Genomic DNA, 24244 nt, shown 5'->3' with positions numbered 1-24244 from the left:
TTTGGTCCCCTCAGATTCCAGATATTTAAATAGTATCTCGGCCAAATATTGCTCTGTCCGAACAAACCATACATCGATGGAAAGCTCGTTTATTCGTCTTAAGAAATGTACCCTGTGACTGTTTTTGTTCAGGGTCACGTTTTCGCTCTGCAAAGTCCTTAGCTCGGCGACGGAATCAGAGAACAGTGACCTCTACCGAGCGTCGTGTCTGTCCCGCAAACCCCGCGAACCGCCGCAGCTCCGCCTATCGGTGGGCGCGAGTTACTGCATCTCTGTCGGCATTGTCACAACCGAGCGCTGTGACGATTAGAGCCAACATGGCGGAGAGCGAGAGCTTGGAGACTATCACCGAACATGAGCGAATATTACAGGAGATCGAGAGCACGGACACGGCGTGCGTGGGGCCGACGCTACGGTGAGAGATGAGCATCGTCTGCTCTTATTTACCGTTCAGATGGCGGTCTGATGCTTTCTCCTGTCTGAAGGATGGAAAGCGGGCCTTTGTTTGCTAAAGATGCAGCTCAGCAGGACTTTTCGTCATTGCCGATGAATCTGTCAAATAAAGTGCCGATCGAGTCGACGTGAATTGGTGTTTTTTTTCCAGACGAATTCTTTCAATGATCGCTGTACGCTGTCCTGACACCGTAACGATACACTGATTTCAAACAAACAGTCAGCGACACAGATCGCTGTTTTCCTGTCATTCATCTTATACGACGTCGTGTGTGAGTTATTAGTCAGAATTCGCTAAACATCGGTCTGTCTTAATAAAATAAGAAGTAAACATCTGAGGTGAAGCAGCACAGGCCCCGCGACGGTCTCCCTGCGCTATGAATATGATGGAGCTGTCGACAGGTGGAAAGCTTCGAGCTAAATAGCTTTAGTTTCGCCAAACGGACGTCTCTGTCGTGCTGAATTCTTCTGTATACAGCCCGTTTCCCTTTCCAAGCACATTTCAGCTGCGGAAGAACGAAAGCTGACAGAATACGAGTGGGTGTGGCGTTAATAAACGAGTCTGGGTCGAGCTGGACATTAATATTCCGCCCTGAGCTCAGGTTGATCTCCTCATGTGATCTGTGTTTGAGTGATTTCGGTAGAAACCACGACAGCCCTCACGGTTTGATGGTTTCATCATGTATTACGGGAATCGTTATTATCAGTGAAGGTTTTCTTTGGCTTTATGATTTCAGATGAAATAATTTTGCTAGTGCTCATCTGGTTCCTGTCATTACATCTTGGCTTCGTTGGTAGCTCTTAACCATGCCCCTTTATGAATATCTGGCTTGTAGATTTTGCTAAAATTCATGATTTCGGTGTTTAGCGGCGTCCAGTCAAGAGGTCTTTGACTTCACGATTTCTGATCACAAGATCAGCTGCATCCAACCAGGATATATTTGGCTGCGTGTAGCATTCAGCTACATACCACCTCACGACATCTTTATGATTTCTGATAAAATGATGATTTCGGCAATACTACGATTAGCTATGTAGCATATTGAGATCATATTATGGTTTTGGTAGCGCTGTGCCTGATCTTTGGCTTTGTGATTTTTGATCAAGTTATGATTATGCTAGCTTTCAGCTGCATCTCACAAGGAGATCTTTGGCTATAATAATACCTCTCAACTACATTCCGTCCGATGACATCTTGGCTTTCTGATTTCTGATGAAATTATGATTTTTGTAGCACGCAATTCAGATCAAATCAATGATTCCTATAGCGCTCGCTCAAATCTTGCGATTACGATTTTTTTCTTTGGCTTTATGATTTGTGTTCAAATGGGGATTTCGGCAGCGTTTAGTTGTGTCCTGTCATCACGTCTTTGACCTAATGATTTATGAGAAAAACATGATTTCATTAGCTCTTGGATTTGTTCCCGAAATGAGATCTTTGGCTTCGTTTTCTGATGAAATTATGATTTTGGCAGTGCTCGGTTGCATCATTTAATGACAAATATATGTTTCTGATGAAATGTTTTCAGTAGCACTCAACTGTATCATACATCCTTCCTGATTTAAACATGAAAAAAAATCATAATTTCAGTGGTGCCCAGCTATATCCCATCATTACATCTTTGGCTTTCTTTTTTATTAGATTAGAATTTGTGATTTTATGAATAATGTAGTAATAAAGTAGCGCTCGGTTGCATTTTATTGTAAGGCTTTTGACTTATTACAATAGAAATTTAGATTTTAGCAGAACTCAGTTGACCCTATTGCACTATACATTGATTCATTGTCTAAATCTCAATATACATGTAAATGGATAAAATGAGTAAAAATGTATTTTCCGTTAAGTTGCTTATTTTACAGTTGATCTGTAGATAGTGAGCGATTCATTCATTTAGACGTAAACCAAACCAGCTGTTGATAAAGTCCCAAAGACACAAATTTGTTGACATTCCAGAGCGCGCAACATGTCCTGAGGCCATACGTTCTTTGCTGACAGTTATGCTGATCGCTCCAGATATGACAGCTGTATTTTCTCATTCCACAGATTTCAGATAGTCCACATAACATAACGTTTACAGCAGCAGATCTGTGTTAGAGACTCGCCTGCTTCTTAAAGTTATTCATAGTAAGTTTGAAGCTATCCTAGAAAATGCCCTTCATATTGTTTTACTTTTTTTGGGGTGGATAATGGGTTATAATTTGTCAGTATTAATAAATTATTGGATTCAGATGCAACACAGGTCTTTTGAGTTGACTGGCTAAATCGGAATAATATTAGATTAAAATTAATCCAAGGGCTATGTGATGTATATTGCGATATTTTGCTTTTCTGCGATACATATTGTGATACGAATTAAAAAAAAAAAAAAAAATCAACTGGTGATTTGAATAGCTCTGTTTGGAAAAGAAAATCTATGATTGGGGGGATTTAATAGGTGAGAAAATCAGCATAGAAAATAAATTACCCACTATAATAATATATTATATATATATATATATATATATATATATATATATATATATATATATATATATATATATATATATATATACTTTTTTGTGGACAGACAGATTTTTATCTTTATATGGCGTAATATTTATTGAACCACATTTATGATGAGTATTCTTGAGGTTTTGAAGTCAACCTGCATCCAAAAATTAAATTGTTTTAAAAGTCAGCATGAAATGAACAGCTTTCTCTTTATCTTTCCGTTGTGTCAGCTGTGTTGCTCATATGTTATCTTCAAAAATCGTTATAAATTTTAATTGCCCGTACACTGCTCTCTGACAAAAACCCAAGTGTGGTAAACATTTTCTATTAAAGGAAGTTATTGTGAACGTTTGGTGGCACCAATTGACTTCCGTAGTAATTGAAGAACTCTTCAAAATGCCGTCTTTTGTCTTCAACAGAAGAACACAGATTAAAATGATTGTATTTTGGTTGAATGATCTCTTTAATTGCTTAAACCGCATTAGAAAAGCATTTTGCGTGTACGTGATGCTTCAGAATGCATTCGATTTCTGCAGAAACCCCCGGAATAAGCATTATTTCCTAAGCCCATTTAAGTGTGTAAACAGTGATTGACCCTCATTCAAGGTCGTGTTACAGTAGGGTGTAGTTTGGTTTCATTTACTGCCCTGTGGTGGTTGTTAGATGCGTGTAGACGTATAATGATTTGTGTTTGAGCTGTAATAGGAGAGGCTTGACTTTTACTTGCTCTGTGTTTCTGTTTCCTTCAGTACCTCCTGGCGGTTGTCCGGAACTTGCTGCTCTTTGGTGTGTTGAATTCAATAACAGGAAGGAGGAAGCTCATTGTGAACATGGCCCTGCTGATAGTAGTTCTGATGTGCGTGTGTGCAGATTCGCAGAAAGGATATCCCATTATGGGGTGTAATGTGACCTTCTGAAAGTGGAAGCGTGTACCCATTTTAGAAAGCTTAGCATGTTTACAGTAGAAATTGAGCCTCAGCGTTTTCCATTTGGGTGGAAAGAAAGGGCAGACTGCAAAAAAAAGGATACAGAACATATATATATATATATATGGATGCTTACTGGTCAAATTAAAACTTAGAAAAGGTATGCAGAATTTTGCATCTGAAATAGAGCTGGGCAATAAACATATGCTCAAGGGCAGGACAAATATCATGCGTGAATATCGTGACTAAACAAAGGGCGCCAATGTGAGCGTGAACACGCGTAAAATCGCAATTTAAAAAATCGTAATTGACACGACGCGTTAAAAACTGGCCGACCAATGAGATTGTCACTTTTGATCACATGCCTGGAGCGGGTTTGGTGGCGCTCAAGCACAGACGTTCTTGTACACGAAGAAAACGCACCAGGGAAGATGTTGAGCTGCTGGTGTGGTCGGTGTTTGAAAATAAAGAGCTGTCTGGCCAAAAAATCTCGATTAAGAGGGAGCTGTCGTCTCATTGTCAGTCAAAATCGCTTGAGTATGAAGATCTAAAAACGCTCACAATATTCGTGCGCGATATTCGTACTGGTGCGTACGGGCCGCAATGGAAATGTGTCAATTTTCACGAAATGTTTCGATTTTTCGCATTTGAGTGAGGTGGTTTTTCAGGCAATGCGAAAGAGGGAGTAATTTTCGAAACTGGAATGTAAATGTTTTTCTTTGCATTTACAGTAGGGATGCCCCAAATGTTCGGCAACCAAAATAGTTTGAAAATTGCTTAAAAAAAAAGCAAACGTTCTACTGAATAAATTATAATGAACAATGACATGATGTGATCGAATATGGGCATGCTAAAGCAGCCAAAATATCAGTCGTTTAAATGCATAAAGTGTCTGAGAAAGACGCTACAATCAGCAACATACTGTTTGGCCACTCATCTCATGTCTCCGATGAGAAGAGGAATGGCGGCTGATCCTGGGTACTGTATGATGATCGAATTCGTGAAATGGCCTCAAACAAATTAGCGAATAACCTGCAGACCGTTATGTTTTCTAAAACATGCATGGATTGCATGGATTCAATCAGCGCTGCAGGAATCTGCTTGTGTTACTGGTCAAGCTGCTCAGTGACGTTTTCATGCATTTTTCAAATAAAATGACAAAAGACAATAATAATGATAGTGTTTCTTAAAGCAGCTCCATTAATATATTTATTGCAACTATTTTCCAATGTTTTGAAAGAATTTTCTTCTGCTCAGCAAAGCTGCATTTTTTTACAGTAAAAAAAGTTACTGTAAAAAATGTACTGTACAGTTACTGTATTTATACTTTAATACTGTTATGCTTTTCATGCATTATGCAATTGTGTGTGTGTGTGTGTATATATATATATATATATAGGGAAAAAAGGATAAAATGCTGATTTTGGTAATTGGCCTCTGGTCCAATTTTGTTTGTCTTTGGCCAAGAATTTTCATATCGGTGCATCTCTAAATTTACTGGTCACATGGTGTATGTAAATACACACTGAAACAAAGATATTCGCGTCAAACCAACAAAATAAACGTATGGTTTAACTTACCAAATTATTACAGAGATGCATACCAAAAATGGTTTCTCTCAGAAAAAATTATTTTATGATTTTTACGCAATATCATAGAAATATTTAAAAAAATCTGTTAGTTTCTATATTTCTGTTGTGAAGGAGTAGACATGACACTGGCAATAGCAAGATCATGGCTCGAGGAATGGCTCTGCAAATAATCAAATTCGATTATCGTGCGTATCTTCTCACCAAAGCCGGTTTTGTGATCAGTAGTAAATCTGCTTTCAAATGGAGCGACATTTTTCCAGCGCTACCTGAAGGAATACATCAATTAAAAAATATATGCCTAGAATGCAGTTTCAAAAAAGTAATTTTTTCATCTGCCAATTGCACAAATGAAATGAAAAGTGAATTAAATGAAATTGTGGTACGTTACTAGGGGTATAACCCCTAACTGGTTTGAGATTTGAAAATCGATACTGTGTTTTGTCTTTGCATTCATAAGCGGAGCTGCTTTGTCTGCAGCCCGTTTGAGATTTCTGTTTAATGCAGATATGTTTTATGCAGTATAATTTCACACAGCTGAAGTCGGATCGTTCTGTTTTTGCCCTGTATTTCGAAAACCGATTTATTAAAATGCCGCTTTGCAATTACTAGCAATTTTATCACAGTGTGGTAAAAATGTCTTAGGATCAGGTAGTTGTGCCATTTTAAAGGTTGTCATTCAGAGTCTAGACGTTGAAGCCGTGTTGCCAATGGCAACCTGGATTTCATCCGAACCTTCTGCTCGGCATCTGAAAGAGAGAGCCAGCTGGCAGTTTCACCAGCAGTGAGCCACCCAAGACTTTCGCTACTTTGTCGTAATGAATATCTTTATTCTTATGCTGGTTGAGATCGTTTAATATGAATCTCGTGCTAATTGCTGCCCGCGACTGTTCAGAAGCAGTTTTACAGCTATTTCTTCCTTTGACACGAACACACACGGAGGACGCACGAGCTGATGCTCACATCAGAATCGAGGAGAAGCAAACCATGTATCCCGTTCGAATGAATCTTTGAACAAATGTTTAAAGTAAACCTTTAGACATTTCCAGTTTATTATAGAGTTACTGAGTGTAAAACTATCTATAAAACAAGGAAGCGGACCTCTTTTTTTTTTTTACACCATGCAAGCAGCATGACTCTTTGTTCCGCTAATTTAACTTGCATTTTAATGTTATTTATAAATTGTTGTACTATTCTGAAACTTCCTATGAAAACTCGTTTCTACAAAATCCCTGTGACCTCTCTGACCTATAATTCTGAAAATGTAACGATGCATTTCTGTTATTCGTGATACTCTGCAGTGCCTTACCATTGAATGTTGTTGGGCCTGTTTAATGCATGGTTATAACACTGATTTTAAGATTTATTTATTTATGTATTGTACATTTGCATAGCAAGTTTGGTTCTTGTGCTGAGTAGCCACTTCCTGTTCAGTGTGAACCGCACGAGAGCCACTGATCGAGGACTGCTGGTTTGGTTAAGTATTTGCATATGTGTAGTGACTGTTCCCTCGTTGCCCACAGTGTGGCGTACTTGGAAAACTATTCATGCATCCTTCCAGTCGAGGCATATTCTGCACTCTAGTGGTTTTCACTCTTATTGTGTAGTATGTAAGATATTTTTTTATAGTCACGTCACAGCACAGTGTTCATGGATCCCAGTAGGTTGCCTTAACTATTTAATTATTACATACAGTGCACTTATTGTGTGTATATATATATATATTGTACTTGCAGTTGAAAATGGAATTAATTACATCTGCAGTTCATTTAACGTTTATCATTACATTGTTGACCCAGCTCTTTCACCTTAACCCACCCTTAAACCTACCCATACCACCAAACCTGTCTTTAACCTAACCCATATCCCACCTCAATATCAGCAGAAGTGTTTTGCAATACAGTACAAACACAACAATTAGTAAGTAGTTAAGGCCACCTATTAATAGAATGGGACCACACAAAAATTTATAGAAAAAACTCATTTATACCGTGTAGAAAAAATATTGTGCTGTCATTGTAACAGTTCTGTTTTAATGTTATTAATATACAGCTAAAGGTTTTAGTAGCTTTTAATTTCAAGTAGTGTATTAATTTCAAATAAAATCTTTACATGTTTATTTTTATGTAACCTGCAGTGTACTTAAGAAATTTGTATTAACATAAAAGTATTAACATAAACATTATTTCATTAATATGGTAAAGGAATAGTTCACTCAGAATTTAAGAAGGTTATAATTTACTCGCCTTCATGTCACTCCAGAACATTAACCGACTTTCTTCTGCAGTGCACAAATGATATTTAGAATAATTTAATAGTTTTGACTCATTCATAAAGGATTAGACTGTTGAGTAAACGGTGACTTATTTTTATTTTTGATTCAACAACCCTTTAAAGATACACATAATGAGATTATATTAGATACAGGTTTTTTTCCTCCCAGACTTTTTCAGAGATGTTCTAGAAATGTGTTCTGCGGACCTAAGTGTGAAAGCTCCATATCTAGACACCACAGCTTTTTGAATATGAATCGCGGTAATACCGTGTTGTTTTCTGCCATTTTCTGAATCCAATGAAGTCCTAAAATGATTTTTGGCTTTAAAAATGCTTCATAAGAGTAAAATCTCCAGTTCACTTGCAAATTTATTCCAAACGATAAGGAATGAAGAACAGCGCCAGCTGGTAGAGTTCCCTCCGAGCTTCCTCTCGATCTGTGTCAGGAAGTGAGTAAAGACCCTGAATCATCTCAGGCCGTTCTTCTTCACTGAGAGAGATGGCTCTCTTGGCCATCTGGAGCAGTGAGGAGGGCAACACGCTCTCTGTGATCTCACAACACACTGAAGAAGCGGCCCATCTGTTGGCTTCACCTCGCCAGCTCTCAGGGCTGTATGCAGACACCGAGGCCATTGCTAGATAACAGAGCTACTGGTACGCACATGCTCTTAGACTGATAACATCACACGGAGACAACTTCAGAGTATTGATGTGTTATCTGAACAGCCTGTTTATGGAGTGAAATTACATAAAATAATGCATTTTATGAATTACTATTATTATTAGGTTCTACCTGCATTGTAAACCGATGTAAAAAGAATTCGTTTTTTTGGCCCTCTGTTCAACACAGAGCTCCTGAATGTTTTGCACTTGTGAAATATTTGTTTGCTTGGACATATGATAAACATTTTGGACAGAGAGTTTATTAAGAGCCGCTTCTGATGTTTGAAACCATTAAAAATACAGCATTCACAAGTACGCGTGTTACGTGTTGATGTAAATGTTTTCAAATCGTTTTAGCTTGGTTTCCGCAGACTTGGTTTCTGTTTGAACTAATTTCGTGCGTGTGTTTAATGTTTATTTTATAGATCCGTTTACGATGATCAGCCCAATGCACACAAAAGGTTTATGGAGAAACTTGATGCCAGAATACGCAACCATGACAGAGAGATTGAGAAAATGTGCAACTTTCATCATCAGGGATTCGTGGACGCCATCACAGAACTGCTCAAGGTTCGAGCAGATGCTGAGAAACTAATGGTAGGTGGAAATCGTAATTAAAATAATTTTAGGATTTAGAAGCATGTTATGCGTTGTTGTTATTATTGAGAAATAATGGTTTTCCTTAATGTAAAATAAAATTAAAAGTTTTGTTACTCTAAATATTGTGAATAGTACAATATTATCATTATTATTTTTTTTTTTTGCTGGGTGATACATAGAAAATTCACAACATATTCACATTGATTTTGCTTACAATCCAAAATGAATTAAACACTGCTATATTTGTATTTTTATAAGAGATATAAAGGAAAAGGATTTGATAGTGTGGTTATGCACGACTTAAAAAAATAAAATAAAATAAAGATCCAGACCATGTCATTAAGAACTTGGTCCTTTTTTCACTTCATTTTATCGTGGATTTGTTTACAAACAAGGCACAATAAGATTTTCAGAAAGATTTTAAAACTCAAAGTTGATGCTGTGTCAACTATTTGAATCCTATAGCAACTTTGCAACACACAAGTGTAACTATTTTTATTACATGATCACTATTGCTTTGTCTGCTAAATGTTTTTTATACAAAACCTATTTCATGTTTCATTTCAGGTAATTTCGAGTTAACCTCATGAGCTTTCTGTTAATTTTGGGTAGCTTTAAACACTTTCTCTGACAAATGGTGAGACTTCAGTGAGACTTTTTCGGGTTTGGTTAGGTGACATTTGACATAAACCCCATTTGGCGTAGCTTGTATTCTATAATTCCATTGACATTTGGCACTACTTCTTACCCCTATGTCAGCTCTTGGAGAGCCACTTTCTCCAACACACCTGCCTGGAAAACTTGATTGGCCGGATCAGGAGGGTTAGTTAAAGGGTTAGTTCACCCCAAAATGAAAAGTCTGTCATTAATAACTCACCCTCGTGTTGTTCAAAACCCGTAATACCTTACATCTTCGAAACGCAAAGCTCTCTGACCCTCCATAGACATCAATACAACTGAAATGGTCGAAACATAGTAAATTCATCGGTAAAACAGTCCATGTGACGTCATTGGCTCAACTTTAGAAGCTATGACAATTTTTTTTTTTTGTGCACAAAGAAAACAAAAATAACATAATTTACTAATTTGCCTGCTCCCTGGACTTTTCAGTCAAATGTAAAATGTTCTTCTGCAACTGAGTATGCTGCAAACAATTATATTGGCTTGAATTTGTATTAAAAAAGGTTGAGCAGCATTATCCAAGAACAAAGTTTGAAGCAGCATCAAATTTGCATAACTGTGCAGGTATTGATGTTTTTTTGTTGGTTTCTTCTGCCCTGCCCTCACTCCCATGGAATGGAGAGATGCCCATAGTGTCGAGTTTTTGTCCACGATGGTTCAGTCATTGCGCGTTCATGGGGTTCAGACCCCATGCTGGAATCGCACGCCAATTCCCTTTAGCTCCCTTTCCACTTCCCAGAGTGAAATACGGTGACCAAACGGCACAGGAGTGGCTCAGCAATCCTCGTAATTAGACCCACATTATATAAAGCATATTCAGATAACAAGAGAGCACATACGGCATCAATGAGGTCGCTGGGTCCTCTTTGTTCGCGAATAAATGAGATTTTTAATAAACTCGAAAAGCGGTTCTTATTACGATGACCTAATGAGACTTAATATGTGGGAAAGTCTGCGGCCATGCGGTCCCTGCACCTGGGGTACTATACTGGCGCAGTGGTGTGGAGGTCTTCACATTTGATGTTAATCAGCCACCCAGCATTTGTGTCCAGCCCCCAAAAAAAAGAAAAAGCAAATGTTTAATTACCAGAAAATGCTACCCGCATTTTACCTCAGACAATGAATGGCACATAGAGCTCATTGAAGTTACCAACAAGGGACCAGTGGTCAATTGGGTCATTGATTTGAATTGTTTGACAGAGCCAGAGGAACAACCAAAGTTCAAAAATCCCAAGTAAAATTGAGAAGTTTGTCACAGAATCTGTTAGAAAGGGCTGTCAGAAGCGATTACCGGCCATAAAAGCTCCCCGCCGACCAAAAGTTCAAGTTCCCGCTGCACATTTAATTTGAATTTGCATGCCTTTGTTCTTGACTCCTCATGAAGGATGATCTGATTACAAGGGTGAGCAGTTACAACAGGGAATCGTGGGCTTATTTGTCTAACAAAAGTGATATTATGTTTTAAGGGCCAAGTGAGCGACACCAATCGAAGACTTCAAGACGCCGGACGGGAGGTATGGCACTGTCTAGCTTTGTTTTGCATGTCTGCCGTTAGATGGGCAGAAGAAAAGAATGCCGATTATGGAACAATAGCGCAGAGAGGACCGCCTCGTTAATTGAGAGGGCTTCACACTCTTTGACCTTCCCTTATGTAAGGTGACGGCCCAAACGGAGGAGGTCATCCGCTGCCGAATTCAACAGAGGAACATGGCTACCACGGTGGAGAAGCTGCAGCTCTGCATTCCCGGTGAGACGCCGTATTTGCGCAAAAACCTCACCAAGTGACCTATAACTGCTGCTTGTTTCACAGAGATTTCATCAGAAGAGTATTATAAAAGATCCAGATACCGTAAATGTTCCCAGGTTTCTCATTACCGTATTTAGTCCAGGTCCTCTGACTTAAAACTTGATACCACACTTCCTGATTGCTCGGACAAACAAATGTTTCGTTTTAACAGCGGTTTAATCAAGAAACCTATTGGATGATATTAGGTTGTGGTTTCGTTGGTCTGTTAATTTGAAAAGAAGTGGTGTTGTGGTTTACCGAATGAAGAAAAAGTTTAAGTTTAGATTTTTATTTAATGCATGGTCTTCTTTACTTAAAATCATGCTGTCTTCTGTTTGTTTCTGCAGTCCTAGAAATGTACAGCAAATTAAAGGAGCAGCTTGAATCAAAAAGGTAACTTATTGCTTATTTGGACTAATGTGAGCTTTTATCTTTAATGCAAATCAATCGTATTCGTCAGTGGTGACAAAATAAGTTGGAATAAATTTTTCAGTTCACAGGGTCAATTAAAAGTGCTGAATAGACTATGTTTTTTATCCATTTCATGATATATTATATAATATTATATAAGCTTTTAAATTGCATTGAAGGTTTGTATTTTGCAGTCCAAAGATAGTTCAGTCAAAAGATTAATCGCAAGGAATTGCATCTAATATAAAAGGTTTTTGTTTACATAATAAATATGCATAGTACACACACATAAATATTTACATGTATTTAAAGGAATGCATGTATATTCTTAGGATTTATATTATATAGAAATATATTTTTAACATAAACAAGTTATTTTTCGAAAATATATACATGCATGTGTTTTTATATATGCATAATAAATATACGCTTTATACACCAGAGTGAGGGAGTGGAGCGAGGAGCAATTTTATTTAGAGTGCTCCACCATCGCTCTATCACAAATACAATTCATGCCAACGACCCGTAATATAACTGCATATTTATAGATGCTTGATAGAGATGGATCAAATCAGAAAGAATCTGAAGGCTGTGATTATGTGAGAGGAAAGTTATACTTAAATTAGTTTGTCCTTCTAGAATATTTTCAGGTGAAAAAGCTTGTGATTTAAACTTTCTCAATAATGCATCCACGTGTCGAATGAGAAGAAATGCAGCTAAAAGTACTTTATTTTTAGGTAATTTTCATCACAAACAAAATTAGCACCGGAAAAGCATCAATATTATTATAATATAATAATATAAATATATATTAAAGTGCACAAAAATATATATGAATACATCGATTATTAAATAAAATTATCTAAATGCACTTTTATAAAAAAAAAGAAAAGAGTTCGGTCATCTCCTAGAATGAAGGGATTGGCGTAAGGTCACGTTGAACTTGAAAATAATGACCCTTCTTTGTCCATTAATTTCTACTTAGTCAGTCATAACACATCATGAATAAATAAACTATTCAAACTCAAAGACAATTGACCTTGTGTGTGCCCTTCTTCACAGCACAGCCCTGTACCAGCAGGCCCATGACAGGCCTCCTCCAAATTGAGGCAATTAGTGCAACGTGTTTTTCCATTAATCTGTGCGTCTCCACTGCGCACTAATGACTAGTCTGGGACATGGTCTAATCAGACAGGGATTCTTTCGCAGTTCACATGTAGCACTCGCTGGGAAGGGCGCCTCTTTGGCCTTCCACATGGACGCACGCGCACTTCATAGCGGTGAGGTCAGGGAGCATTCAAAGGCACCGGCAGTAAATAGGCGTATAAGTAAAAGACCCAGGTGTGCAAGTTATTATTATAGAAGTATTATAGAAGCCATGTTGCATACATACTACTGGACATATTTTGAATATTTGGAATAATTAATTTTTTATGCTTTTTGAAGACGTTTCTAATGCTCATAAAGACTTAATTTGTTTGATGAAAATACAGTAAATAATGATCATTATTTTTATTGTTATAATTAACTTTGAAAACAGTAGTGCTGCTTTTTTTGTAGAAACCAGCGATCAAAACTGCATTAATTTGAAACTGAAACTATTTTATAAACTTTATTATAAATGTTTTGTCACTGTTTATCAATTTAATGCATCCTTTATTATTTTTTTATTCGTTTTTTTTATCTAATTTAGCACAGCATTTTCTTATTATGTAGCTATTACGGTTCATAAAATATTACCCAGCAATTATAATAATTATAAAATCGACATATTACAATGATTTCTGAAGGTCTATTTGATGCTGAAGGCTATAGAATAAATTACATTTTAAAATGTATTTTAATCCAAAATTTGCATTTCAAAAAAATTTAGTAAAATGTTTTATTGTACAGCTACGTTTTTTTTATTAAATAAATGCCCCCTTAGTGAGATTTTATTTTCAGAACCATTAAAAAAAAATCTTTAACAACCTTTCACCGCTTGCGACTTTTTATATAAATGGAAAAAAACCCCTATGCTTTCCCATGAATTGATTGTGGCATACTTTCATGAATTGGGCCACTACACTAATTAATGCAAGCAAAATATATAATAAATTGGGTGTGAAGATCACAGGAACAGAAGCCGCTAATGAACATCTGTGTTTGTTGTGTTAGTATTGTAGTTATTCACTGCTGTTAAACAACCACCTGTGACCACATAGCTTATCAACCGTAAACACAAAAAACTCTGACAGTTATAGTAACATTCTGAGTTCGATACATTTAAGCTAAATCAGCAAATCTTGCAACAGAATAAAAATGGCGTGTGTTTGTAGAAATGTCAAACCTATACTTTTATAAAAATGCTTAAAACTAGTTTGAGCTGTAAAGTAGTAAATACACCCAGATTTTTGCTTTTTGAAAAATATTGACCGTCTTAACCTTTACTGATCATCACATTGCTGTTATCCAATTGATGTTTCAGTGATTTTAGGGGGTTTTAGGGACTAGTAATCTAGTGACCGACATGAATCTTTTCCTTTTCAGATACTACTCTGCATTGAAAACAATGGAGCAATTAGAAAACATATATATTCCCAGAGTGAGCCAGTACAGGTTTTGCCAAATCATGGCTGAGACGCTTCCTAAACTCCGGGAGGATATTAAGGAGATCTCCATGTCTGACCTGAAAGACTTCTTAGAGAGTATCCGAAAGCACTCGGATAAAATTGGTGAAACTGCAATGAGACAGGTAGGATTTGATATTTTATTTTATTTGATCAAAACCTAGTTTCATGGTTTCCTCCTAACTGAAATTAATAATGAAAAGTGCATTTAGAGAATAGATTCATTGATCGTTGGTTTTAGAACTTGCTGTGTTTGCATATTATTGTGGGCCGAGCAAAACTGCGGTCCCGACTAGATGCCTGACTAGGTTTTGAAATGTAGATGATGTGTACTAATTATTTTTGCACACGTATGCAGTGCGAGGCTGTTGATGTTATTATTGGTCTTGTTTCCGTCACCCTATTCTTTCAGGCTCAGCAGCACCGTACGTTTAACAGCGCAGTGCAGAAGCAGGTGACTCTGAGCTGTGCCAAACCTCTGTACGGTCTGAATGGACGAACACCCCTCCATCACAACGGCCTGAGCACAGAGGCAGCAGACGAAGAGGAGATGGATGAGGAGGTACGTTCCGAGGATATTTATCATCATCGAGCCCAAAATAAACATGAAGCACCATACTTTACCCTGCTTTATGTATGGCATTAACGTCCAGGTCTTCTAGAAAACTTCCAGATTTCATCCTGATAGTTGACCAAGAAAATTAATTTAGAATTATTGTATTTATTATATATATATATATATATATATACCCATAATAAATCTCCAAAATAAATTTTTGTTCACATAATGTATGTATGTGTACTCTGTATATTTTATATATATATATATATATATATATATATATATATATATATATATATATATATATATATATATATATATATATATACATAATAAATCTCAAAATAAATTTTTGTTCATATAATGTATGTATACTCTGTATATCTATATATATATATATATATATATATATATATATATATATATATATATATATAAACACACACATGCATATTTCAGAAAAATGTTGCATTTATATATTAAATATATTTATATATGATTTTAATTATATGAATTTAAAAAGACACAGGTAAATATTTTACAATTATATTATGCGTGTGTGTGTGTGTGTATATATATATATATATATATATATATATATATATATATATATATATATATATATATATATATACACAGAGAACACAGATATATTATTTAAACTTTCATTTTGGATGCAAATATACAGTATTATATAAAATACATATTTGCTTAAAACCTCTTATAACAGTATTTTATTAGTTATTGTACATATTGTGTTATTAATTGTTTATGCTTAAATCTAATCTAATTTTTCTGTATAGCAAATGATCTTTAAATGTTGTTCATTTCATAGATCTCTATTGACTTCATCATAAATACAGTTGAACAGAAGCCACTCGGGTCAGTAAATGTTTTTTATTAACCTTGTCGGTTTTCTTTTTCTTCAAGGTTTTGACAGCGCAAGATCTGGTGGATTTTTCGCCAGTCTACCGATGTCTTCACATCTACACTGTTTTGGTAATTCCCAGCGTTTTTTTTTTTTGCTGCAAATGTGCCGTGCACACAGTGAACAACCGATATATCAACAGCCTGTCTCCATAACATGTTATGAAAGTCTGTTTGGGTTCTGCAGCGCAACACAATGTGTATTTTATTGAGAAACATTCCTCTTGATCTGTTTCTAATAGGCCTCTAGCCTCTGAGTTGACAGTGCGTTTTCATTGAAAGGCTTAAGCGGCTCCTAGAACATTAATGGCTTACATAAGCAAAGGGATTTCCAGAGTTTTGACTGCCGTGCCATCAATATTATTTTTGCTTTAAACCAAACGCAAACTGTGAAGAGGTGAGCTTGAGTTTGTTAGCGCTCGGTGCCACCGTTCATCTGGTCAGAACTAATCCAGAGTCCTTCAGCACGCCAACAAAAGGGGTCAGACTGCAGCATCTAATGCGACTGACCGAGCAGTAACCCCCTTTTCGTCATAAAAACAAAGCAGTGAAAAAGTTCTTTCGCTTCGCCATTCAGATTGTGCACAAACTGCGGTGCATTCACTGGCCAGAGGATGAGTCGAGGGCTTTCCCCTCAATGGTTCAGTTAATGAGAACACGAGCGCTTTTGACCGCTGTGCTACCCGAGCGCTCACAGGTGCTGGCAAGGGCCGAGGGTCACTCTTCAGGCACAGTGAGAAGAGAGAGGGGGCGCAGGTGCTTTGTGATCAGAGAGCTCGTATGTTTCTAGTTCTCTGGAGATACGCTTTGCCTCGAGTTCCATCAAGCCGCAAATAAACGTACCTATGCATGTATTTCACTCCAGTTTCTAGCTGATGCGAGCAACGCTAGATGCATCGACCGCATTTATTTCTTTTTACACACATTATAATAACAGGGCAAATGCTATGTACATTTTTTATATTTGCGTTGGATAACCTGCTTCATATGCACGGCTTTTCAGATTTAGTAAACTTGCTTGATACAGCATTGTACTTGCAGCGTCAAGTCCTCGAGCGTTACTCCCCTGAAACAAACGTCAGAAGAGCCTACAGAAGCGCTTAATAAAATCTGCCTTTAAAAAAAATAACAACAACAAGGTAAAAAAGTTACTTTAGGGCAAACTTTGAAGACGGCTTGAAAAAGCCTGACCAGAAAGTTTGACAAAAAAGTTTGAAAATGTTAAAAGGAGCAAATAATTTGATGTTTAATGTAGTTTTAAAGCTTGAACTGTTTTGAAACTAATACAGTTTGTCGATGGATAAATAGATGGATGATGCATAATTAGATTAGAAATATTAAATGGAATGAAATCTTAAATGAGCTAAGGTATTCTAAGGAAATTAGCTAAGGTATTCCGGGTGGTTGCTAAGGTGTTGCTATGTGGTTGTTAGGGTACCTGGGTGGTTGCTAAGGTGTTGCTGTGCTGTTGCTTGGGTACCTCTGAGGTTTGCTACGTATGTGGTTGCTAGGGTACCCAAGGTGGTTGCTAAGGTTTTACTATGCGGTTGCTAGCGTGTTACTTAACAAGTGAAATCAAAAATTAATTGTTAAAGTCAATCAGTGATGGTACAGGTGACTGGTTTGCATTAGAAAACATTCTTTGTCTTGTGTGTCTAAACCCAATGAATTACAAAAACAGCCTGCTCTGGGGTAAAACGAACAATTACATGCTGTGCAAGTTGAATGCTCTTGTATGAATGGAATTAAATGGTTATTAATTTGTTTTTGTAAACACTTTAATGTTTCTTTATAGGGAGACAGGGAGACGTTCGAGAATTACTACAGGAAGCAAAGAAAAAAACAAGCAAGACTAGTACTGCAGCCTCAGTCTAACATGGTTAGTGTTCTTTGCTCTTTGTACAATACCAGTAGTTTTGTTATCGTTTTGGTCTGTTTAATTAAACGCGTTTCGTTTCAGCACGAGACAGTGGAGGGCTACAGGAAGTACTTCAATCAAATCGTCGGGTAAGTTAAATCTGGATTTATTTGTGTAGTTTCCTCAAGTTAACAAAGTAAAACCAACTCCCATCACGCTTTGCAGGTTCTTTGTGGTGGAGGATCACATACTGCACGCCACGCAAGGCCTGGTGACCAGAGCCTTCACAGACGAGCTGTGGAACATGGCCCTGTCCAAAATCATCGCAGTGCTCCGCACGCACTCCGTGAGTCCCGCAGACACACACACACACTCGCGTCTGAGCACTGCGGGGGATTCACCGTGCGAGGATTTGGCATCCCCCCTCCCTCTCTCTTTCTCTCTCCGCTGTGCTCCGGCCCGAGTCTCTTTTTTTTTGTGATTGAAAGTTAGCTAGCAGTGGGAGAGAGCAGGCTTGACCCCTTTGTTCGGGCCGCAGGACTCAGGCTGTGAGCTTCAGCCGCGGGGTATTTGCATAATCCCTCACTGATTTACAACTGACTGGCCCTCCAAACACACTCTCAGCCCCAGCAGTTTAGAATATTCACAGTTAATCTGCTGTTATTGTTGCAATCTGTCCTCATTAGGCCCAACTGACCTCTCCATTAGATCAGATTGAATGGTTAGCCACTGAAAGGGCTCACCAGGAAATGCTTCCAATTATCATTCCAAATGCCTTGTTTTGAAAATAAACTTCGCTGAAAGACTACTAAAGCCCTCTTAGCTGCTGAAAAAAAAAAAAATGGTGTAGGATTTACTTTACGATTTTCATTCAGACGTTCTTGTCGGCTTCAGAAATAATTGCAGATAAACGGGACAGAGCGTATGTAAGTTTAAAGAATTAGTATTTTTTTTTTGTAGAATGTGCTCCAGTAATCTTTGCTGGATTTATAATTTGGAAAAGAAAATTGCAACTTGATAGCAAAAATAAATAAACAAAAAAAAAAAAAGTAATTCATAGTAATCTTAGTACTCAGAAATCTTTGTGATAATTAAAGTGCAAGCAATGATTTGATTATGGTAATAAATATAATATGAAAATGTAATATTGCAATTAATGTGTTTTTTCCAAAAATATATATTTTAATGTGTAATTGTAATATATTTTTTTAGATGCTGCTGTCTTTTTATCTTGTAATAACCACTATCTTCCTTGTTCATTTTCTTAGGTTAAGAGAGTTCCAATTCTATTTGATTTTGAGTAATTTTATTATTTAAATAAAAAGTAATTAAATAATGCACCTAAATATGAATTATATAAATAGAAATTCTGAATATAATAAATAACAATAATAGCTATATTAGATCGATGATGATAATAGATATATAACTTAAAACAATTCTTAACTTAAAATAACATTGTTATTTAATAACTACACATCCCTTATATAGACATTATATAGACATATCCTCATCAATAATAACATTTAAATGATATCCTATGAACTATTCTGCGATCTTTGTTTTGTTTTAGGGGTCGTATATCCACGTGTGTGTGTGTTTGTGTTCTCGTCCAAATGCTCGTCAATGAAGTACATCACGTCCTGAAGTGTGGAGTGACGGCGTGTGTTGCAGCCTGACCAGTGCTTATTTAACCGTGTGATTTACGCACTCACTCCCCGCGTCTGAGAGGCAGGCCACTGCGCCCTATCTAAATGTTTAACAAGAGAATCACACTAGTGCAAGGGGCTGTAAATCAAACCTGCAGCTCCTGTACAAGCACCCTCGCTATCAAACCCCACCAACCTCACGGTTAAATGCAGATCTTTGCGGAGGCTGAAGCTGCTGCCAGCCGTGTGTTAATGTTATTAGCGGTTTCTCATAAAGTAGACTCACATCTGCAGTTAACCGTTAACCGTAAGTTAAACACTCATCAATAATTGATTGAGAACTGCATTAAATGGCTGGGGCAGAAACACATTTCTTTTACCATTTTGGCTCAATTCACCGTGTGTGTGTGTGTGTATATATATATATATATATATATATATATATATATATATATATATATATATATATATATATATATATATATATATATATATTCATTCAAATAAATAAAAAATTTGGCAAAATCTAATTAAGTCCAATTTAAGTTAATAAATAAAGTATTCCAAATATGATTAAAATACAATACAATAAGTGTATTATAAGGGTTGTAGTATTCTTTATGGTTTTTCATATAAATAGTGTGTATAAAAAGAGGATAATAACAAAAGTTATAGAAGTATCGAAACCTTTTTTTTTTTTTTTTTTTTTTTTTTTAAGATGTAATGATGTGTGTTTGAGTTTGAACACATCCCAGATGCTCCGCGATCGGAGCGGAGCCGCACGGTGCCGTGGGGCTTCACACAGCGGTGGGTGGGCAAGCCTGTGTGCTCAGACATTGACTAATCCTGTCAGTCATCACTCCCCTGCCTGGGTCAAGCACTGCTCTCTCCTATTTAACCTCACGGACAGGCCTCCTCCATCAGCGGCAGGGAGGGCCGGACGGCCTCATTTAGATGCTAATGTAACCTAAAGACTCATTAAGACACAAGTGTATTTGATCAATGAGTGACTGGCTGTGAGTTATCCATTTAGAGGGAAATGCTGAACCTAAACTAATCTGGCCTGCAGAAATGTGATTCGGTGGATCCTGTTTGAATGGACTGATAACATAGGGTTTTATTGTTCTTTTTTTGGGGTGAATTGAAAGACAAAATGCCTGGCTCATATTTCCAACCTAAATCAAAAGAATGAATGAACATATATTTTACATTAATACATCTAATTAAGTGCGATCTTCATCAAGTTCTCCACCCACACACTACTATTCAGTTTAAAAAAAATACTTTAGATTTAATTGTCAATGAAAATACCTATTATGTCTATATGGTAAATTATGGTGATAACATGTAAGACGGAATTTATTTGTTGCCATTTTGTCAGCATGATAAATTGGCTTCACTTCTGAAATCGTTTTGCTAATTTTATTTCATTTTATTTTGGAGTGAAATATGACCTTCGCAGTTCTGCACAAAAGATTCACCCATAGATGCTTTGTTCTAAACACAATTGTGAAGTCTGCTAATGTAAAGATGCATTATTTGGTTGTCATTTTTATCATTTATTATTGTTTTTTTAAACCCACTAGTCCTACTGCAATGATCCCGACCTGGTCCTAGAACTGAAGAACCTGATAGTTATATTTGCAGACACTTTACAGGTATTTCCTAGCTATGTTTTGTTTAAAGCATATCTATTGGTATCTATATTCTGTACATAAACTTACTCGCTGTAATTGCCTTGGTTTTGTAGGGATATGGCTTCCCTGTCAACAGACTTTTTGACCTTTTGTTTGAGGTTAGAGATCAGTACAATGAAACATTGCTCAAAAAATGGGCCCTGGTGTTCAGGTGAGCTGAACTACAACTGCATTGTTTCTGATATCAGTCAATTGATGGGGACGGATACGTTGACATCTGTGTTTCCTCTGCTGAAACAGGGATATTTTTGAGCAGGACAACTACAGCCCCATTCCGGTGGAAAATGAAGAGGAGTATAAGACTGTGGTCAGTCGCTTCCCCTTCCATGATGCAGAGATAGAAAAGGTTGGATTAATTAAGATTTTGACGTTTTTATTTTTTTTCTGTATGTTTTTGATATATATATATATATATATATATATATATATATATATATATATATATATATATATATATATACACACACACATATATATATATATATTATTTAATAATAAATAATTCTTAAATAATAATATATTAAATAAAAAGAATAATTATATATAATTATTCTTATTATTTAATATATTATTTAATAATTATTTATTATTAAATAAATATATATATATATATATATATATATATATGTGTGTGTGTGTGTGTATATATATATATATATATATATATATATATATATATATATCACCATTGTGATTCATAAGTGAAGTATTTCTTGGAAAACGGCTTGTATCGACTGGACATGCGTCACCTTTTATTTTGTTTTTCATTTATTAATCAGCAACAATTTCCAAAGAAGCTGCCCATGTCCCAGTCAGTGCCTCAAATCTACTCTCAAGTGAAGGAGTTTATTTACGCCAGCTTGAAGTTCTCAGAGTCACTCCATCGCAGGTGAGCAGAACACACAACACCTATGAGTCTGCAGACAGCAGACATTCAGCAATTTACATTCCCATTATTTCTTGTTGTTGTTCAGAACAAAACATAAATATGTGACCCTGGACGACAAAACCATTGTAAATTGTCATTTTTTTTAAATTGGGGTGTATACATTATCTGAACGCTGAAGAAGTAAGCTTTTCTTTGAAGTATGATTTGTTACAACTATTTGAAAATATGTCTTCTAAATACTGAGAAAATTACATTTAAATATTTTACCAATGCATTTTACTAATCAAAAACGTTTTGTTTAGTAACAAAAAAAGTTTAGATATATTTATGCTCAAAAATAAAAATGTCTTTATTTTTTGCTTTAATTTTTGGCTATAGCGAGAAATTGCTACTCCCAGCAAAATGATTTTGTGGTCCAGGGTTACATATTAAGCGAAAATCCACTTTGAGCGCAGAACCTTGTTAGCAAAACATCCAAAAAGAAGACATCTAAAAGCAGAATTTGGCTTAGGAAGCTGTTATTGTGACATGACCTTCTCCATGGGAAGCCCTCATTTATGGTTCTGAACTGTCTTTAAAACCAGCACCCTCCCCTCCATCTCCAGCCATCTCTTCTGCCAATATTTGTTCTCTTTAAGCTCTGTGGCATTCGGCTGGTCGTTGTGAGGGGTCTGTGTTGTGCTTGTCACTGGCACCCCAAATTCTTTCCCAGAGGGTTAAAAGTGCACATAGCTGGAGGATTTTACCTCTCACTGTCCCTCCGAGGCGAGCAGCCACTGCTCCGCTGCAGAGATTAGTGCTTGACCAGTGGATCACCGATGCATATATATATATATATATATATATATATATATATATATATATATATATATATATATATATATATATATTAGCTGCTACATTTTTCTTTTTGCCCAACAACTTTTTCTAGCACCTGAGCTCTCATTCAACGTTTTATTTAGTTTATTGTATTTGTATCTATTTACCGTCTTATTAATTGTTGGACAGAACTGTTAAGCAAAAAGTAAACCAAATTTTACAAAATATTATTAAAATATTATGTTTTATATTAGTAATTATGCAGAGGTAAGCAAGCATTTTAATACTTTCTCATATGCTGATGGCATTTTTTTTATCCTTTTAAAAACATTGAATATTTCTGAAATATCTTCAATAGCGCATATGTTTACATTCTCTGAAGTAGGCACTGGGTCATAGTCTGTGTTTACTGTACGTAAAATTAGGAAAAATATAATTAGTTGTACACACAGTCTTGCTAGATTTAAAAAAAAAACATCCTTTTCCGTTTTTAATAAAAAATCTTTTTCCATTTTCAAGTTGTTTTGAATTCATTAAATATGATGTAAAATGAACATAGACTGTAAATAGACCCAATAAAAGTGTCACTGATACAAATACAACTGATGTCTCTATAAAATAAATTTTTTTTGTCCAAAATTTAAACATTAACTGTAGCTATTTAACTTTTGCTATTGATTTTAACATGTATTAGACTTAATATAATACATAACAATCTTCACATAGTAAATGTTACATTTACCTGTATCACGCACTAAATTCTAAATTATATGTAAATGATTCCTTAAAAATTACAACTAAATGATTCCTTAAAGCTACATTTTTATTGTTTACATTTTGGGTTATAATTTTTTAATTGAATCTTCACAAGCAATATACCGTCGCTCAGCCTTTACGAACGTCTTTTTATCCTTAAACGAAGAACGAAAAAAAACTTAGTTTCAAGTATATCGGGGGCTTGAGCCGTCGCTTGCCCAGCCATTTCCAGGTAATACTAGCCAAACGCCTTTAGCTTTGAGCAGTGAGAAGAGTGTGAGGAGACTCGCGTGAGGCTGTCGGAGCGCTTATGGACTGATGTAACGCAGTCTTTTCCCCTCCTGTCCCTCCGCTAATCAATGCAAACGACTGCAGATTTCACACTCCTCTCTAATGGTTTCTTTGTTATTTAAGCAAGCGATAATGAGCGACCTCTGCACCTCTTCACGGAGCGTTTCCCACCTGATCACTCCCTCCTAATCAGCACTTCACACTGGGACACGCAGTCCCCAGCCACAAAATCAACACCAACCAGCAGTATCCTGTAAACACTCACACCTTGCAAGCGTGCTGGGCAGCAGTAGGGCTAGTTGGGGACCCGGTC

The 24244-nt window shown here is 36.3% G+C and overlaps 1 protein-coding gene across 7 annotated transcripts in view; it reads left to right on the top strand.

The window, feature by feature from the left end:
• exoc6 (exocyst complex component 6) overlaps window positions 1–24244 on the top strand; it is a 41734-nt gene that overhangs the window by 976 nt on the left and 16514 nt on the right. For 4 of the 7 annotated variants that reach the window (XM_043253536.1, XM_043253535.1, XM_043253539.1 and 1 more), the window contains exons 2-15: window positions 8822–8993; window positions 11144–11191; window positions 11334–11424; window positions 11811–11856; window positions 14404–14608; window positions 14896–15045; window positions 15976–16044; window positions 17768–17851; window positions 17933–17979; window positions 18056–18176; window positions 21066–21137; window positions 21230–21327; window positions 21417–21522; window positions 21956–22065. In XM_043253536.1, the coding sequence (XP_043109471.1) occupies window positions 8822–8993; window positions 11144–11191; window positions 11334–11424; window positions 11811–11856; window positions 14404–14608; window positions 14896–15045; window positions 15976–16044; window positions 17768–17851; window positions 17933–17979; window positions 18056–18176; window positions 21066–21137; window positions 21230–21327; window positions 21417–21522; window positions 21956–22065 (1419 nt within the window). Of the gene's footprint in view, window positions 1–257; window positions 416–8821; window positions 8994–11143; window positions 11192–11333; window positions 11425–11810; window positions 11857–14403; window positions 14609–14895; window positions 15046–15975; window positions 16045–17767; window positions 17852–17932; window positions 17980–18055; window positions 18177–21065; window positions 21138–21229; window positions 21328–21416; window positions 21523–21955; window positions 22066–24244 lie in introns of those variants that run through there. The other 3 variants (XM_043253540.1, XM_043253541.1, XM_043253538.1) reach the window with 1 other exon arrangement.

This window comes from Puntigrus tetrazona, chromosome 12 (genome assembly GCF_018831695.1).
Source record: "Puntigrus tetrazona isolate hp1 chromosome 12, ASM1883169v1, whole genome shotgun sequence".
NCBI classification, from domain to species: domain Eukaryota; kingdom Metazoa; phylum Chordata; class Actinopteri; order Cypriniformes; family Cyprinidae; genus Puntigrus; species Puntigrus tetrazona.
Note: the sequence above shows the minus strand (reverse complement) of the source record. Positions and strands in the feature narration are given on the sequence as shown.